This window comes from Phyllostomus hastatus, unplaced genomic scaffold (genome assembly GCF_019186645.2).
Source record: "Phyllostomus hastatus isolate PE091 unplaced genomic scaffold, TTU_PhHast_1.1 phas_contig_148, whole genome shotgun sequence".
Taxonomy (NCBI): Eukaryota; Metazoa; Chordata; class Mammalia; order Chiroptera; family Phyllostomidae; genus Phyllostomus; species Phyllostomus hastatus.
Window position 1 is genome coordinate 6,340,384 of NW_025333607.1, and position 17,813 is coordinate 6,358,196.

The following is a 17,813-nucleotide window of genomic DNA, read 5'->3' on the forward strand; positions in this document are numbered from 1 at the left end:
AACTTCCAGCAGGCTGCCAGCTACACGGTCGTGGTCACATATGCCATTCCGAGTGTACCTGCTGCAGTCCCGAGGGGGGCGGTGGACCTCGCGTGGGGGCTGTTGCAGAGGGCCCTCCACGCAGGCTATGTCTCTGGAGGAGTTTACATAGCGAGCAATGGTCCGAATTGCAACTAGTCGCCAGTGTTGCTGACAAGCATGTCAGCCTCGTTCTGCACGTGCTCTGGGAGATCCCTTCCACCGCTTTGTGTATGGTTGCATGCAAAGCGCTGGACGGAGTAAAAACTACGTGGTCCTAGGTTTCTTCATTCGTTTTCCAGGGGCGGAAGAGACTGCTCTTCAGGTGAAGTCTGATTGCCCGATGTCTGCTGTAAGAGCCCTCATCGTGTCTGTAATGTTTCCTCCAGAGACGTGTTGCATCAGAACTTTGAGAGCTACAAGCCCGAGGTCCAAGAGCTGATTTGCGTGGCCGACCGGTTGGGATCGCTGATGCAGTACGAAACGCCAGGCTTCCTGCCAAACAAGAGGATACACAGAGGTATTTTGCAGCCAACTATCTGAAAGTGGAAATATATTTCAGACAAAAGAGCAAGGGTTGCTCCACCACATTGTGCTTTTAAAAAAATCACGTGTTGTGCCTACGCGGAATCTGCACCTGATCGTGACAGAAACGTGCAGATCCACAGATGTGTTCATCGGAGTTCCAGGAGAAGGCCTCGTCCCGCCTTAGCTGGGGAATGTGCCCCGTGTAGACACCAGCGCCTCCTGCCGGCCTGGAGGCTTCGCTGCGGGTTGGACGTCACCCACTGGCACCTTGTCCTTGGGGGAGACTGAGGGCCTCCAGGAGCTTCAGGAGGGAGCAGAGCTGGGAGGGGACAGCTTTGGGGGCGTGTCTAGTTTTCTCCAATAGCTTCAGCAGGGCTGTTACAACTGTGATGTGTACCAGACCTGCTAAGTTACCAGTACTTGCAGCTCTTCGTGTAGTAACCCTTGAACAATAGGGGTTTGAACCACACGGGCCCCTCGTGCGTGGGTGTTTTCCAGTAACTGTACCAAAAAATTCTGTAGAGATTTCCCGTCTGCTGTGCAGCAGTTGCGTGGGTTACACTAGGCTGTCGTAAAGCAATCCCACTGCTGACTCTTACTTATCAGCGCCTGAATCGTTACACCTGCAAACAAATAGTGTTTTTTACACACGAGCTTTTCATTTTTGGTGTCTAGTGTTAGTAACACATGTACCATCTGCAGTAAACCACGTAAGACGGTATTATTGTAGGTGCTGACAGACAATGTGTCTTATCAACTGTTGATGTCAACTATGGCCCCCAAAAATACAGCGCAGAACTGGGAAGGCATTTTCTCTTCCTTCACAGTTCTCAAGCTTACTCCACTGTGAGAATACAGGACATAGTACACACTGCATACAGAATCACGTGCAATAGATTATTCGTGCAATCGGTGAGGCCTTGGGTTGACAGCAGGCTGTCGGTAGTTCACTTGGGGGGACCAGAGCTGCTCGTGGATTCCCGCCTGCGCGGGCGGCCAGGGCCCCTGAGCCCCGTGGTGTTCGAGGCCCCTGTGTGACGGCGCGGGAGCTGTCCCCCAGGCTCGGTGGGGATCGGGCCCGGGCCGTGTGCCGACAGGCCCTGCACACCCCGAGTCTCTCTCTCTCGCGCGCAGCCATGGGCTTGGCGGCGCTGGAAGTCATGCAGGCCGTGCAGCGCACGTGGACCAGCTCGAAGGTCCGGGTGAACGGGAAGACGCGGCTGATGCAGTGGAGGGACATGTTCGACATCGCCGTCAAGTGGAGGCGGTACGTGCGTGCGGCTGGCGTGGGAGGACCGGATGCAGTGGCCGTGACACGACAGGTCCCTCCCCGGGCCCCGCGGGCTGTTCCGTGGCCTGACAGTAAGCCTCGCACAGCAAGGCAGCACACTGTGCGTTCCCCTCTGACGTTTGCCAGAAGTCGCCGGCATCGCCATTCTTTGAAACACGCTTGAGTAATATGCCCAGAATAGGGGTTATCACGTTTCCAAGCACATGTTTAGAAGTATTTTAGAAAAAGCCTCTCTGAAAGCGCATTTCGTTACTGTGGCACCTTTGAGTGGGCTGCGGTGCGCTTCCCTGTGTCTACATTGACGAGTGTGTCTGGACGACCGGCGGCTGCAGGGTCGGTAGCTGACGGTCCCATCTGCGTGAGAAAATGCGGCTCTGCCAGGAGCCGGCCCTGACCTCTCCCTCAGCCCAGTCGGGCAGCCTTTTGGAACTCGTGTGTTTGTGTTCCGTGTTCGTAGACGTAAGGGTCTGAGCGATTGCTTCCTCCACACTTCTGCAAAGACGCTGATGTTCTATTTTTAATGCCTTTGAACCTCTCTAGGGTGCGAAAGGCCTTCCTCTCTAACAAGCTCTGTTTCGCAGGATTGCGGACCCAGACCAGCCGGTGCTATGGCTAGACCAGATGCCAGCCCGAAGTCTCAGCAGAGGTTTCAACAACCACATCAATCTAATCAGGTACCACCCTTCTGTGCCTCTCTCACTTTCACGGGAGTTCGTTCTTAGCAGACGGGTCTGGAGGCCGTGAGGCGCCCACTGCTCCTTTCCTGGCGACCTTGCCAGGCTTCCCTGCGCAGACTCGCTCTGCCCCCGCGGAGTCGCGCCTGCTTGCATCTGCTCAGCTGGCGCGGCTGCAGAAGGAAACGCAGCGCCTGCCCTGGGCCTGCTGCAGCCGCTGTGTCTGAGGCAGGACCCGAGGCAGGGTGGGCTGCCAGGTTCTCGTCGGGGATGCCCATCTTTAACAGATGTCCATCTTTCTGTCCTGAACCACAACAGAAAGCATTTAGGCGGAGGACATCATGTCTATCATAATACCCTGGTAGCGAGGTATGGCCGTCGTGGGGAAAGGGCTACCCCCCCCACCCCACCCCCCCCACCCCCCGCAGATGCACAGAGGGTTGCCGTCTGGTCGCTGAGCCACCTGCCTGGGAGGGCTGTTCTGGGCCCAGAGGCTCGGCAAGTTAGAGACGCGGGTGAAGTGCCGGCCTCCGCGCCTCTCCCTGCGTGGGCTCTGCCACCTTCCCAGTAAACGATGAGCGCTTTGTGAAGACAGCGGCTTCAGAGGGGCCCACTGCATTTAACTGTAGATAGAACTTGCAAGTAAATATGGTAGTTGTGTCCCCTCGAAAGTGCTTGTCATTCCAGAAGTTTGAGTCAAGGAAATAATACTCTGTACACCTTTGACATTTAAGTTTAATGGAAATGTCATTTAGACATTTGTTTCTAATTTCTAAAAACTAATTTTTCCCTCGTGACCTCTGTATTTCTGTTTCTCACGGACCAGTCTGTGGCATTTGTAGACTAAACTGACCTAACATTGTCAGCAGTCCACCGTCAGGGCGGTGCTGCGCGGCGGCGGCGAGGCAGTGCAGCGGGTCCCGACTTCAGAAAGCCCAGAGCTGAACGCAGACCGCGGACCGTGAACAGCTGCATGCACTGTGTTAGGCTGTGGTGGTCCCGTGTCCAGGACGTCCCAGAGCAGGGCGCTGGGACTAGGTCCCAGGCGAGGCCCGGGTGTCTGGAAGGAGGGAAGGCAGCGAGGGGGGCAGGGCTGGGCCCGGAGGGCGGGGAGGGACAGCTGACTCGTGGTGGCTGGGGGGCTGGTTTGCCACGAGGGGAGGACCAGCCATCCAAGGCCTGAAAGACGGACAGAGGCCAAAATGTAAAAAACTTTTCCCCCAACATAGAAACAACTTTCTGCTCCATGAGAAGGTGTTTTCTCCCCGAAAATGACGCTGAGCTGCTCAGAGGCTGTAACCAGAGAGGTGGCGTGAGCACATTTGCCCAGTCGGGTGGTCACTTAGGCTGCAGGTGGCAGAATAGGTTAGAGAGACAGTGACCTGGGAGGCGCAGGAAGTGGGCAGAGAGTCGTGTGGCAGCGTGAGTGACAGGTGCCGAGGTCTGGAGGGCCGAGTGCACGAGAGCTGGAGGGAGGACAGGGCATTGAGGCAGGGGCAGGAGGAGCACTGGCGGCGGGTCGGACCCAGGACGGTGTGGGACCACAGGGGGTCTCCCCTCTGTGGCTCAGGTTCGCGGGCATCCCGGTCGGCCAGGCAGCAGCAGGGCGGAAAGCGGGCGGACAAGTCTGGGAGGGTAGAGCTGGGAGAGTGTGGGAGAGGGGACTCCTGCTTGACTCCGATGAACTCGAGGTTTGGGGGGCGTCTGGGGAGCAGTCGGATGTTTACGTGTTGTACACAAATAGGCTGTGCATTATCCTGTACGTGTGTACGTCAGTAGGATGTGTACATTTTCTTGTACGTGTGTGCCTCAGTCAGGTGTATACGTGTTGTACATGCGTACATCAGTCAGCTGTGTGCATCAGCATGTTGACTGTACAAGAAGTTCCAAAAGAGAGTTGTAAAGAGGGGGTGGGCACAGAAACCTGAGGAAAACCTTATCTCAGGTGGGTTGTGGAGAAACTGCCAGTGCCCATCTGGATAAAAGGTAGGCGCACCTGCAGATACTGCGACCGGGAGAGCCCAGGGCGAGAAGGTGTGCTGCCGAAAACTGAAGGGATCCACGGGAGGAAACCGGTGTGGAAATTGAGCCTCATTTGAGTACGTGAGGGTTTCTCTCCCCATCGTGGCCTCTCCGGGGCTGAGTTTGGCACCTTTCTCGCCATAACAAACCCCACGAGCTGACCACCAGGCTGGCTGAGACAGTTCTTTGCTTTTCCATTCGTTGGTTGCGAATTAAGTGAATTCCCCATCTTTTTTGCTACATTATTCTCATGGTTCTCTGTTGTTCTTTGGAGTTAACTTGGAAATTAGATGGTGTTTGGAATACATGCCTTTGTAAAAATTCTTAATTTTTTTTCTTACAGGGGTCAGGTGATTAACATGAGATACCTGGAATATTTTGAGAAAATTCTTCATTTTATTAAAGATAGAATTCTTATTTATCACGGGTAATCCTTTAAATTCTTTTCATAATAATGGATTGATTTTTGTATATTTCTTATGGTTATGAAACTTGAAAACTAAGCCTACTGACAGACTAAATAAACTGTTTCAAATTTTTACATTGTGTTTAGAATCAAAACCTTTTAGAGTGATTAGCGACCTTCTTTTTAATAACTTAACAAAATGCACGGACTCAACCAGATATGTTTAATCTTATGTGCAATGTTGTGACTTGTCTAGTCTCTTCCTTTTGAAAGGCAGGATGTTTCTCTGGCACATTTCATAAGGGATTTCAGCCTTCGTACTCTTTCTTCCCCACCTGAAAGGCGGGGAGATGTAAAGGTGTAGATGTAACATTGAACAGAACACTGGAGAATAGAAGCATTCTGAGTGGTTGGTTATCACCAGGTTACTGTAACATTGATATGAAGGTCTAGCAGGGCACGTCCCTGTGAGCAGCTTTAGGAAGAAGAAACACGCACGTCTGGTTTCAGAGTTGGCACGGGCGAACCAGGTTTCACGACCAGACAGCATGCCTGTTGCTTCTGCTTTTCCCTGTTTCACCTTCTCGGGGGGCTGCTGCCTGTTTCCCGAGTTCTCACCCGTATCCGCAAATTCATTAGCTCAAACCACCCCAGTATTTAGAAACTTCCGTTGCAGCCCACCATTTTGGATATTGAGTTAATCATAATTGAGGATGATGTATTTAAATGAGAGGTAATGGCATAATGATTACATTTCTGTATTAATTGTAGTCCCAACTCTCTCTCTCCTGAAGCACTAATAACCCTAAAGGCTTGTTGGAAGTTCGAGAGGCTCTGGAAAAGGTGCACAGAGTGGAAGACCTTCTTCCCATCATGAAGGTAAGTCTGTCAAAACCGCAGTGCACTGTAGGAAAAAATAAAACCGTAGCACTTTTTTGACTTGTTCAGCGCCATGTTTGTGAGTCTTACACCATAAATGTTTTAAAGTTTATGAAGCACATGCTACCTGAAAACACTGACATAATCACACTGAATAATAACCAAAGTACAATAAAACACAGACGTTGGACTCAAGGATAAAAGCAAATGTGTAAGGAAGTAGCAGGTGCAGGAAACAGAGGAAGTAAGGATACAGACAGTTGAATTCTGTTTCTGGTCCCGATGGAGTGACTGGCACTCGACCTGCCCTTCCACATTGTGACAATTGTGCAACTGGACAAAATGCAGGGCAGCCGCTTTCAGGGCTCAGACAGACACAAGGCGGTGACTCTTGAGAGAAGGGGACTGTGTGCGGTGAGCCCAGGCTCCCCCCAGCTCCCTGCCCGGGTTATTCACCAGGCCACCGGGCAGGTACGTGCAGCCCAAGCAGCGTCTCACGGAGCCCAGGAGGCGGAGGCTGGAGCTGCGTCTGCTGAAGTGCATGAAATTTGCAGGGTGGGATAAGCTTTCTCCTTAAAGCTGTAGTATAGATAAGGTTGATTTACAGCAAATAGAATTTAAGAAATTTCTGTGAATGACCAAAGCTTACCCACCTCTAAGGAATAACCAGGAAGCCTCAGGCCGTGTACGGATCCACGCTGTCTCGCTGGGTGTGGGTGAGCCTGTGTCCGGGCTGGGTTCGAGGCTCCTGGCTGCTGAGGAGCGGCGACTCTGAGGGCCCACCTCGGGGGTTCTCATGAGGGTCTGATGGACCGACAAGTGGTCCTCCGTCTTCTCAGCCCCCCGTGTTAACTCAGCAAATAGGGTCAGGTGCAATAAGATGAACTCCACAGTATGTCCCGCTTACTCAGAAACTCTCTCAGGTGAGCGTAGAGCCGTAGAGGAGTTCTGAAATGTGAGGAACTAGTAATAGAGGGGTGTGCACTGCGGTGTGTCGGGGTTCAGGCACGCCTTCCTGAGAGGCGGCCGGTCGCCCGCACCTGTATGTAGCATTGTGGTGACCGTCAGCTGCAAGTGGTGACCGTCAGCTGCAAGGGCAGCCCCGTACCTGCGTGTTGTTTGGTGACTCGGGTGTCAGGAGCCACGATGTCACTGGTGAGAGGGCGTTCTGAAATGGTAAACCACGCTCAGTGAGGTGCCCAGCAGGACATCACACGCTCTTTCCTCAATTGACATGCTGTGTGCATTCCCGGAAAGTTCCATGTGCCTTAAACCTGTGACACATATTTAGTGTCCGCGTGTGACAGGAGTTGCGGGCCCAGGTGATTAAGTTGCAGACAGGTTCTCCGCCTATGTGAAAGTCCGCGGGGCGTGGGGAGCCCGCACGGAGGGGTGTCGAGTGGCCTTGGCTCCCGCCCTCCAGACTCGCCCGGGAGTCCCCCAGACGCCCCCCAGAGGGCAGAAGGGCCTCGAGGAGGGCGGCTGCTGCTGGGGCGCACCAGGCAGCAAGAGCCCTGGCACGCCTCTCAGTTTTTCACCTTCAGCCTTCCCGTGGGCATTTGAGGCATTTAAGTTTACTACGTTGGGCACAGTACACAGTCACTTAGGGAGATTTCAGTGTTTTATGTGTGGGTCTGTTCCCAAGGAACCTGCGAGAGACCGCAGTCACACCCACCCAGGGCAGCGGAGAGGTCGAGCGCCTGAAGCCGCCTTCGCGCTGCCACCCCGAGGGCCGCCCTTCGCTCGGCGGGATTCCCGTAGCTTGCCGGTCTGCGCTCTGCAGAGCCGGAGCGTGCCTGACATTCCCAGCTGGCACATCAAAGTCACTCCGAGCGCTCGTCAGAGAACCCAGACTCTGCTCGGAAGGAGCCGGCCCAGTTCCCTTGAGTTGCAGGGCGTCGGTGCAGCCCCTGCTGAGAGTCAGGGTTGCCGCCGATGGAGACTGAGCGTGAGAAGAACCCCAGAGGGGGCCCCAGAAGGGGCCGTGAGCCCACTGTGCCAGGTCCTCTGCACCTCTGGCAGGTGCCCCTCGGGGTGTGAACTGGGCAGAGGAGAGTCAGCGTTGGGGCCTGGGGCAGGGCAGAGGCGCCGTCCTGTCACTGCTCACTGGGCCTCCTGCGTCAGGGACTTCGTGACCCTCCCTGAAGACACAGAAATCTGAGTCAGCACTGCACGGTGGCAGCTGGGGGTGTACAGTGAATCTCACACTAGTAACGTGACTTTTCTTTTTCCCTGAAAGCAGTTTAACACTAAAACGAAGGATGGGTTCACGGTGAACACGAAAGTCCCCAGCCTCAAAGAGCAAGGGAAGGAGTACGACGGATTCACAGTCACGATTACGGGAGACAAGTACGTAGGGTGCCCGAGCGTGGGGGGCGGGCGGGCGGGTGTCGGGAAGTGCGCCTGCGCTCGCTGGCATGGACGGACCACCCGCGGGGCGTCCGCTTTCTGCTGAAACGCAGACAAGGCAGCCAGTGTGGCTGTCACCAGTTCTTCTTCCTGTCACATCTATGGCATCACACTGGGGTCAGCCCCTGCCGACTGTGCTGAATCTGTCCACTGCTCTCCAGACTCCCGGTGTGACGTCTGGTGGGGCCGGTGGGAGACACCCTTCTGGGTTCTTGAAGTTCATTGGGGGAAGGCTTTTACTAATAAAGCCAAAAAACGTGAGAAATTGGCACATGCAAGGCCAATTTCTTCTTTGTTTTTAAATGCAGGTTTTAATTATTACAAGAGTAGCGTAATCTTAGTGTACAACATTTAGAATATACAGATAAGCAAAGATTAAAAAATAAAAACACTTCAGTTATTTTCTTTGGAAACGGATTATATTCTGTGTAGTGCCTTGTAATGTGTTTCTCTACTAGCCTCACCGTTACTTTGTAACATTTCCCCATGTCCTGTTCATATACACATTTTCAGTAATTCCATGGTGTTCCGTTGTATGGGTCCTGTAGTTTCTCCTACTAATTTTTCGTTATGGACCATTTGGGGTGGTTCCCTTTTCTCACTCGGTAAATAGTACCCCAGGGAACATTTTTATTAACCATTTCTAAAATACAAGCTTCCTCCAGAAGCCTCCATTCCCTTGAATTTTGGGTGGGCTTACCTTGAGCCCCCGCCCACCCTCCTCAGCCCTCGGGGCTGTGACCCCTGCCGCTGGGCGGTGGGGCAGTGACGCAGTCCCCCGACCCTCTGCCTCGCGTGCTCTTGCTCCCGGGCCACAGGGCCCTCGGTCAGGCTCCACGGCGGGACTCACGAGCAAGCACCAGTGCAGCCGCTTCCAGGTTTCTGTGATTCTCCGTGTCTTTGGGGTCTCAGTCTGTACCCCCAGCCACCTACTTGTCAACGTCCCTCCACGATAAGGGTCATGCTTTCCCCCAAAGGAATTTCAGGGTTCACTATGCACGTGAAATTACTTCCTATCATTTCACCAACCAGTGGTGTGGATACAGATACAGGTGTTCTCAGCGTGAATTCCCAGGCGGAAATGGAGTCCCCGAGTAAGAGAGCACGTAAAACCCCTTCCCCCTCAAATGTAGCATCTTTCCTCGCTGTCCCTGTCACCCCCCGCCCCCCCACCGCCTTGCTTGCCTGGGCCCCCAGCCCCTCACGGAGACTCCTGCTGCTGTGCCGGTCGCCCGTGTCCTGATGGCTTCCCAGGGCTTTGCAGCGGCGTTCCCAGGGCTGCACTCCACTGGGCGCTCCCCTGACCCCAGAAATGACTCCCCAGCCCACACCTTGCCCTCATCTGTTGATGCCAAAACCTGCTCCCCAGCCGGGCGTTGGAGGCCTTCCGTAACACGGCCTGGACGGTTTTTCCTGCTTTACCTGAACCGCGTTCCTGCCGGGACCTGGGCTGCTGATCCAGCAGGACTGCTTGCTCCCTGAGGTCACCTGGCCCCTCCTTCTGAGTCTCTTGTCACCTTGATCTTCAAGACCCAAGCTCAGGCCTCTTCTCCCAGGAAGCGTGTCCTGTTCTCTTCCTTGTCTTCTAAGTCAGCTCTGGCCTCCCTCTCTTGAAGCCCGATGAACTATGTGAAGGCCTGAGCGCAGTCTCAGAATAATTCGTGGCCTCATTTCCGCCTCCCTTCCTCGAAAGGGAGAAGCTGTGCTGTGCTCTTTCTGGGGTCTGAGGACCACGGCCAGTGTTGTGTTGCTGGCGTCGTGCAACAGATACCCGCGGCATCAGGTTTACATCCCCCCAGAGCCCCCGCAGAGCTACGCGTGCAGCAGGGGCTTAGACAAGAAAAAGGATGCCCGGAGGTCCCCACACTTTCTGCCCTGCGCTCTTGCCCCGGCCCCCAGTAATAACAGGGTGGCCGTCCCATCAGATGTTTTCTAGGTGTTTAAACGCATTCTTTACTAAGTGTAGCTGTGTCCTCCTGGATTAGCCTAAGCCCATGTAATTATGTGGTTAGACTGAGCAGGATGCCGTGTTTTGTGAAAAAGCTGCGTGCTGGCGACCGGCGCCTTGTTGGGGCGGTGAGAAGGCGGGGCCGCTGTCCGCGTGTCCTGCTCTGCGTCAGCCTGCCGTGTGCGTCCTCGTCCCGCCTTCTTCTGTGTTCGGCTCCCTGAACCGTATGTCATCACACGTGCCTTTGACACGCGCTCTTGTGCTTGCAGGATTGGCAACATACTCTTTTCGGTGGAAACTCAGACCACAGAAGAAAGGACACAGTTGTACCATGCCGAAATAGATGCACTTTATAAAGACCTCACGGCCAAAGGAAAAGTCCTCGTTCTTTCGTCAGAATTTGGGGTAGGTGTGTGTTTCCCTGTCACCCTCGAGTCCCGCGAGTCCTGGTGAACTTCGGAACGCCTCTGCCCTTTCGTTGGGATTGTACATTTTATGCCTGAAATCAGCTTTCAGGGACCTGTAAATATTTTTTGTTATTCTTACTGGAATAGTTCCCATGTTTAGTAACGACAGCAACTGGGGAGGGAGAAATACATTTATTTTTTACTGTATTATCATAAATGTGGGCTTCTGCATGACTTAAATGAAAAAATTTGATCCATAATGAAAATGACCTTTCCCGGCCTCCGTTGCCCACCCCGACTCAAGGGGGGCCCCCTCAGTGGCAGGATCTGACCTGTCACCTTTGTGGCTGCAGCCGTCAGTCACCGTGCCGGGAGTCCATGACGCCATCCGCGCTCTGGAATGGGGGCCCATGGCTTCAGGAAAGCACCTTAGGTCTCTTGCATTTAATCAGTTAATTGATATAATTAAGCATCTGAGTTTTAATACAGAATTAAGCATATTTACCACCTAAATCTGTGTGCAGAGGGGCTCTTACCGGAATCTTTCCAGGTAGGGTGGCTTGTAGAAAGCACAGTCGGTGTCATTCAGTGCTTTGTTTTATTTTAATCTCCATGTATGTTTTGACATCGCAAGTAACGTTAAAGGAGACTGAGGTGTCTGCGTTTGTCAGAAAAGTTTGCAGTGTTAACAGCTGGGAGGATACTGCTCCGAACTGGACTGTGTGTCCCCTCTTACCAGCAAAACTGTGCGAAGGAGCGTCAGGCGCTCAGCAGTGGGAGAGGAGTGGAAGAACCGCCTGCCCCCCCCGTGAAACGGTGCTCCGAGTCCTGCCCCCCACCCCATAGAAACCTGTGCGGTTGGTCGTCTGGTTTACGTTCACGAGCATGTGTCTTCTTCTTCCAGGAGGCTGACGCTGTTTGCAACTTAATCTTATCCTTAGTTTACTACTTTTATAATTTAATGCCGCTCTCACGAGGATCCAGGTGAGTAATGTCCTGTAATTCTAAAGGTTTCACGTTGAGAAACGTGTTCCTTGTTGCTCACGCTTCCTGCTGTGGGTGTGTGTGCAGACGTGCCCCGAGCGGCGGCAAGAGGCCCCCTTTGGTTTGCTTCGACCTCCACCCCCTCGTGTTTCCCTGGCCCAGCAGTGGACCAGCAACGGGAGTGCGAGAGGGTCCCTACGCTGTGTGCCTGCGTTCTGCAGGCGCGGGCTCACACACACACACACACACACACACACACACACACACGACGATCACTGAAGGCTGCTGTGCGTGGGCGCCCGCTCCCTGCGACTCCATTGTGGTGCCCACCCCCACAGCTGTCACCCTGCCCTCTTCTCCCCTCCCCCAGGGTCTGGCCGTTCGTTGGCCTTTAGCCCTAATGTTTTACACTTTTGCATCACCAACCCCCCCGTGGTATTTTTATTGCTGCGAATAAATTCCGGCTTCTTACGAGCCCGCCAGGAGTGGGTCGGATGTCGTTGACACGGGGAGGTGTCTGCAGGGCTGCCTTTCTGTTCTTCACCTGACGCCGTGCACAGCGAATCACTTCTGCAGCTGTGGCTAACACATACTTAAATTCGAGATGTTTTCGCTGAAATAATTACTTACCCATCTTTATTAATACTTTAAAACTCTTCTAAATGCTGTAGTAAGTTTCATTATAATATTAAAAAGGCATCGAAACAAAATAGGAGCCTGAATATTGCAGTATCGGCCAACTGGGACTGGCGGGGTCCTCTGAGCAGAGCTGTGCATCAGACCCATCTGCAGCGCCACCTGCAGGCCAGCCCTGTGCACACGCCCCACGGTGGTCACTGTCCTCTGCCACTCGGGGCTCCTGTGTGGCGTGCGAAGGAAGCCGAGCTCCAGTCACCCTCCGTCCCCACTTCTGTTCAGTCCCCAAACCCTGCTGGTTCCGCCTCCTGACCCCCAGTTCTCTCTCCCTTGTGCCCACTGCCACAGCCGTGACGCAGACCCTTGTCCTCCCCCGCCACAGCCTTGCTCACTCGTCTCGCTGCTTCCCCGCTCTGTGCCCCCGCGCACTCCCCCGCCCGGCTCTGCACGCCTGTTGGCCCCAGTGCAGACACGGTGGCATCATGCCCGGCCCGGCCCTGTCCTGCCCCGGTTTACGCTGGCCCCGTCACCTCCCCCCTTTACCTGCCCTGTGGAACTCCTGAGGGTCCTCTCCCCGCCACCGCTCCTGCCTCTCCTCACACCCTCATGTCCCCACGTGTGCTGCTCCCTCCGTGCCGGCCTGCGGCCCGCCTGCCCCTCTGCCCCCTTCGCCCCGCTGCAGGCCCTGGAGGGGCAGCGCCCCTGCCCTGGCCTCTGTGGGCCTTCCCCCCCCCCGTGGGCCTCACTGCGCGTGGGCTGCCCTTCCCTGTCAGAGGCGGGGCCCCATCCTGGTTACCTTGCCCAGGGGCACTGTCGGTGTGCAGTGCAGCTGTCAGAATCCCAGCGGGCCTGTCCGTGCCGGGAGGGGGCTGACACCGCGGGTCGGCTTTCAGGCCGCCTGTCGGTGCTGCGGGAACGTGTGCACTCTGCTGCTCTGAGGGCCCGAGGGTGCTCGCGCTCAGACGACCAGACCAGTCTGTGTTTGCAAGGCGTGTTGCAGGCACACGTTTTAAAACCAAGCTTCATGAAGTTGTTCAAAATATAAGCACATTTTCTAATTCACTGTTTCAGAAGAATGTAAACACTAAATGGGAAGAAATGTTCTAATTAAAATAAGAACTTTCTTTCCCTTAGAAAAAGAATACATTTGGTCACATTTTTTCTTAAATAAATATATATATATTTACTTACAAATATATTTATAAGCATATACCTATATAAATATATATATATTTAGTAGTAAATTAATAAATACTTTTTAAACCAAATGAAACTAGTTCTTATGTCTAATGTCCAAAGACTTGTAAAAGAAAGAAAAGTTCCTCTGTTACGAGGGGAAGTCCCCAGCGCGCTCAGCAGCTGTTTGTAGTCGGACTGACGGGCGACGCTTCTCTGTTGACAGTGTGATCGCCTATTCGGTGATTGTGGGAGCGCTGATGGCAAGCGGAAAAGAAGTATCAGGGAAAATCCCCAAAGGGAAGGTAGGTTGGCCCTGCCCCTGGGTGGGGTACGCCTGGCTGTGTTTAGACCCCAGTGTGCGGGTTTCGTGCGAAGATCCGAGGGTTGAACGGATGCCAGTGGGAGCCTTTCGCCTCCCCATTTGCTCACACTCCTCAATGTCTCTCTTTTTCAGCTAGTTGACTTTGAAGCTATGACAGCCCCTGGTTCAGAGGCCTTCAGCAAAATAGCCAAAAGCTGGATGAACTTGAAAAGGTCAGCACTTGATGAGGGTCAACAAAAGGGTATTGCAACAGAGAGGGAGGAAAGGGACCGCCTGTTACTTTGGGGGCTGCCGCAGAAACCAGGATAGTACTCTTTTCCATGAGTTCCTAGAGAACAGTGAATTTAAAGGTGAAAAGGTTTGGCTGTTGTGTATGATCCCCTAAAGGGTGAGTATGTGGATGGAAATGAATAATGAATAAAAAATAAAGACACTCGTTAGTTGTCGACAGAAAGTCACAGGTGTCTTAGAGATGTGATCAGACACTCGTCTCTCCTGGCTGGCTCACCGTGCGTCCCGAAGGCTGGGGGTCAGTTCTGACGAGTGGATCCGAAAACTGGGCTGAATCCTCCCAGTCTCCCCGCTCCCGGGGGCTGTGCTCTGCCTTTCCAGCTGCACCTTCACTGCTCTCTCGATTCGGAGAAGGTGGCACTTTGTTCTGAATCAGGCGACAAGCGCGTGTGAGTCAGGGAACCCGAACCAGAAATTACCATGGTGCGGCTGGGCCAGCCGTGCGGCGACTCTGGCCTCCCTGGCTCAGGTGTCTGGAAGCACCGTGGAGGAGGGTCAGCGTGGATGGGAAGGAGTGCACAGACGCTTCAGTGGCTAACGAAGGAGAAGCACGTCTCACTATTCGGTCTTGTTGGGCCCTGCTCCTCCCCGTGGTTTCTCCTTTGTAACCACCTTCCCCAGTGGTCTGACTGACGCAGCAGCCACTGTAAGAATTGCTGGGCAGTATGTGCTCTGTTTAAAACAGAGAAGTTCACGTCTGTAGCACAGTCTTCTTCAATCTGTAACATTCCATTAGCGTTGTAATAAAAATTCCTAACAGTTACGCCTTTTCCCAGTACATTCTCGTTTTAGGTTTCCTACTCTACTCGTGGCTTAGTAGGATGACCCTAAGGTCTGAGCTCTCCCTCCTGTTTCTTACACAATGTTACAGGGTTAATCTTTCAACCGGTTTTACAGGAAAGAGTGACACTAGCAACTGACCTTGTGCAGTTACCGCTTTCCTGTGCCCTTAGACTGCGTCATCGCAGCCCATGCCCACAGCAGCTCCGCGAGTTAGCGCCGTCCCTGTGGCTCCAGGTCGGGGAGGGAGCGACCGCAGAGAAATGGCTACAGCCAGTAAGGGACACGAAATGCCCCGAAACCTGTGTCCCCTGATTCCGGTGCAGTGCACACGCTACCACGACATGTGAACAGAACAGTCACGTGGAAACCAGAGCCTCCTGTTTCCCCGGAGACTCTGGTTGAAGCTCTGAGCGGCTCACGCACGAGCCTTCCAGTGCCCCAGTCCTCTGCTCAGAAGGGTCTGTTCCGTTCACGGCGCCTCCTCCTTTTCGTAACAATTGTCCAGCATTATTTACAGAGTGTTGGGAAGGGAATATTGTAATAGGAATAAACATAGCATAAGCTTTGCCTTTTTTGTAAAGTTGCGTTACTGTTCACACGCCATCTTTGTATTTCTCTCTTTCAGCATCTCACCTTCTTATAAGACCCTCCCGGCCGTCTCAGAGACGTTCCCGACGCTACGGTCCGTGATCGAGGTGCTGAACGCCGACTCCTCGCCACGCTGTCTTAAGAAACTCTAGTCACGCTGCAGTATTTATACAAGGGGAGGGCCAGACCTCTTGCTTCTTAAGTTATTTTTAAAATGTGGAATTACAAAGATTAGGTCCTTTATTACTTTTGATACCAGCTTTTGATAGGAATTGAATACTTGAAATCATTGTCTTTCCTTTCTGAACCACCACAGAAATCACGGAGGAGGGTTTTCGGGGGAAAGGCTGTAATGTCCGGGAGTAGAGGCTTGTTCGTTAGCCCGTGGCCTGTCGCTTTCCGTACAAAGTCGTACAGCTCCTTCCTTACAGCAGAACAGTGGACTTCAGACACCAAACATCAATCATTAAAAGGGAAAAAACCAACAACAGCAGTATTTCCATTCCTTTCAAGATCCACATTTTTCCCCCAAGATTTTTGTTTCGTGCACATGGTGCTGGGCATCTTATTTCCAACCCACATGACCTTGGTGCGCGGGTTCTCCGCTGTCTTCGACCCGTGGGAGGCCCGTGGGCTGTCCATGCGGGCCACGGAGCTCACAGCCTGGAGCGCCGCGGCCAGTGGTGCCGACGGTGTTTGCCCGTGACCCAGACACTGAATTACGGAACCATGTTCTTTTTCTTTCTGTTGGAAAAAATAAACAGGGGTGATTTCTCTAAATCACCAGATTTTGACACTGGATTATGTATGTTTTTATTCTGTGAACTAGTTTCACTTTCAGGTATGAGAACATTCAGAAAACGACTGATCGTTCCTTTGAGACAGGGTAAATGACCATGAGTCAAATGGGATCATTAAACTATTGCCATTTTCAAATCGGTTTCGTTTTTCTTTGATTTTTTTGTAAGAGTCGAACTATTCACTGCTCTCTGATACTCAGTTTGTGGGTAGGATTCTTGCACAGCATTGCAGGACGACACTGCGAGGTGTCGGTTAGCTCTGGGAGTTAGCACTGCTGGGCATTAGTGGGTTACCTGCGCAGCTCACGGCGTTTGATGGGGGGCAGCGGGTAGGGGGACTCGCCCTTTGGACAGACGCTGCTCTGGGCACTGGCGTGGGCTTCCCAACAGCCGCCGAGATGTGGCTCATGCCCTGCTGTCTGCTGACAGCCCGTGGAGGCGGAGGGGAGAGTGATTACATGGTTGGACACGCCTCATTTCACAGACAGATTTTCCCCCGCAGTCCGTGTTCTCCCGAGACGAGGGCCGCAGGCGAGGGAACAGAGGCTCTGGGAAGTCAGTGACCCTCCAGGGTCCCCAGCTGTTGAAGCTGGGTGCCAGGGTTCCAGCTGGTCCTCTCTGACCCCAGGGCCTGTCCTGGCCCCCGTAGTTTGGGGAGACCAAAGATCCCATCCTCAGGATCTTGTCAAGACTTAGAAAACGTAGCACTGTGCCACGCAGGCCCACGCAGGCCCCCCCCCACGCCCCCCGCCAACACCTCCCTGTCACCTACACACCCTGGCCACATGCTCCTCCTTTCTTACCGTCAGCTTCCCCCGGGAACCGTGCAGTCAACTGGGCGCCGTCTACTAGAACTTTCTGGGGTGGCGGGACAGTCTTATATCCACCTTTCCAGTGTGGTAGCCACCACCTGCCACAGGTGGCTCCCGACCACTTGAAACGGGGCTGGTGGGACTGAGGAGCCGAGTTTCTGATTTGGTGTGAGGTCATTTACCTGTAGATGGCCACGTGGAGTTAGTGGCTATTGCATGGGACAGCACAGTCTAGAGGGTCCCTGAGTAGGCTTTGGTGTTTTTCCATGGAAACGACCCCGAATCACATTCTACTGCTCGTTAGTGTCACGAACTTCACGTTACAGGCTTGTCGGAGTAGCTAAGTTTAGCTCGATTTGTAAGATTGCTCCTATGAATCCAGACACTCAAACTTTCAGACGACTGAAAAAAAGATCCTCTGGAATAAAACGTGCTAGTAAACTAGGAACTTTTTATGTAGAAAGTATGTGAGGGGCAGGAAACCAACCTCCAACTCTAAAACTTACCTTCCAATATTTGGAAGTAAGACTCGTACAGACCGGAACAGAGATCAGCGGACTCACCTGGAGAAACCCGGGGCGTGCAGACCAGGAAAGGGGGCCGTGTGTGCGGACGCACCCTAAGGTGTCCGTAGCAGAGCTGCTATTTCCTTGCCCCAGGGTCCATGCGTCCCCCCGCTGCTCCCTGTCTCACAAATGGCATCCTCCGGCCAGCAGCTCCGGCCAGCAACCCGGGTGGGGTCCGAGTCTGCACTCCCCTACTCTCCAGATCGCCACCACTCAGCTCCTCGTGAGATCTGGCCCGGGCTGCCTCTACGATGCCCCAGGGGGTTCACG

At 53.6% G+C, this 17,813-nt stretch overlaps 1 protein-coding gene across 6 annotated transcripts in view; it reads left to right on the forward strand.

Annotated features, from left to right (window-relative positions):
* TTC13 (tetratricopeptide repeat domain 13) overlaps window positions 1-16,166 on the forward strand; it is a 63,781-nt gene extending 47,615 nt beyond the window's left edge. For 3 of the 6 annotated variants that reach the window (XM_045861133.1, XM_045861150.1, XM_045861168.1), the window contains 11 exons: window positions 408-538; window positions 1,681-1,813; window positions 2,419-2,511; window positions 4,877-4,960; window positions 5,734-5,818; window positions 8,058-8,167; window positions 10,445-10,580; window positions 11,487-11,566; window positions 13,605-13,683; window positions 13,836-13,915; window positions 15,403-16,166. In XM_045861133.1, coding sequence (XP_045717089.1) covers window positions 408-538; window positions 1,681-1,813; window positions 2,419-2,511; window positions 4,877-4,960; window positions 5,734-5,818; window positions 8,058-8,167; window positions 10,445-10,580; window positions 11,487-11,566; window positions 13,605-13,683; window positions 13,836-13,915; window positions 15,403-15,517 — 1,126 coding nt within the window. In that variant the 3' untranslated portion in view covers window positions 15,518-16,166. The remainder of the gene's footprint in view (window positions 1-407; window positions 539-1,680; window positions 1,814-2,418; window positions 2,512-4,876; window positions 4,961-5,733; window positions 5,819-8,057; window positions 8,168-10,444; window positions 10,581-11,486; window positions 11,567-13,604; window positions 13,684-13,835; window positions 13,916-15,402) is intronic. The other 3 variants (XM_045861141.1, XM_045861157.1, XM_045861175.1) reach the window with 1 other exon arrangement.
* Window positions 16,167-17,813: the final 1,647 nt, after the last annotated feature.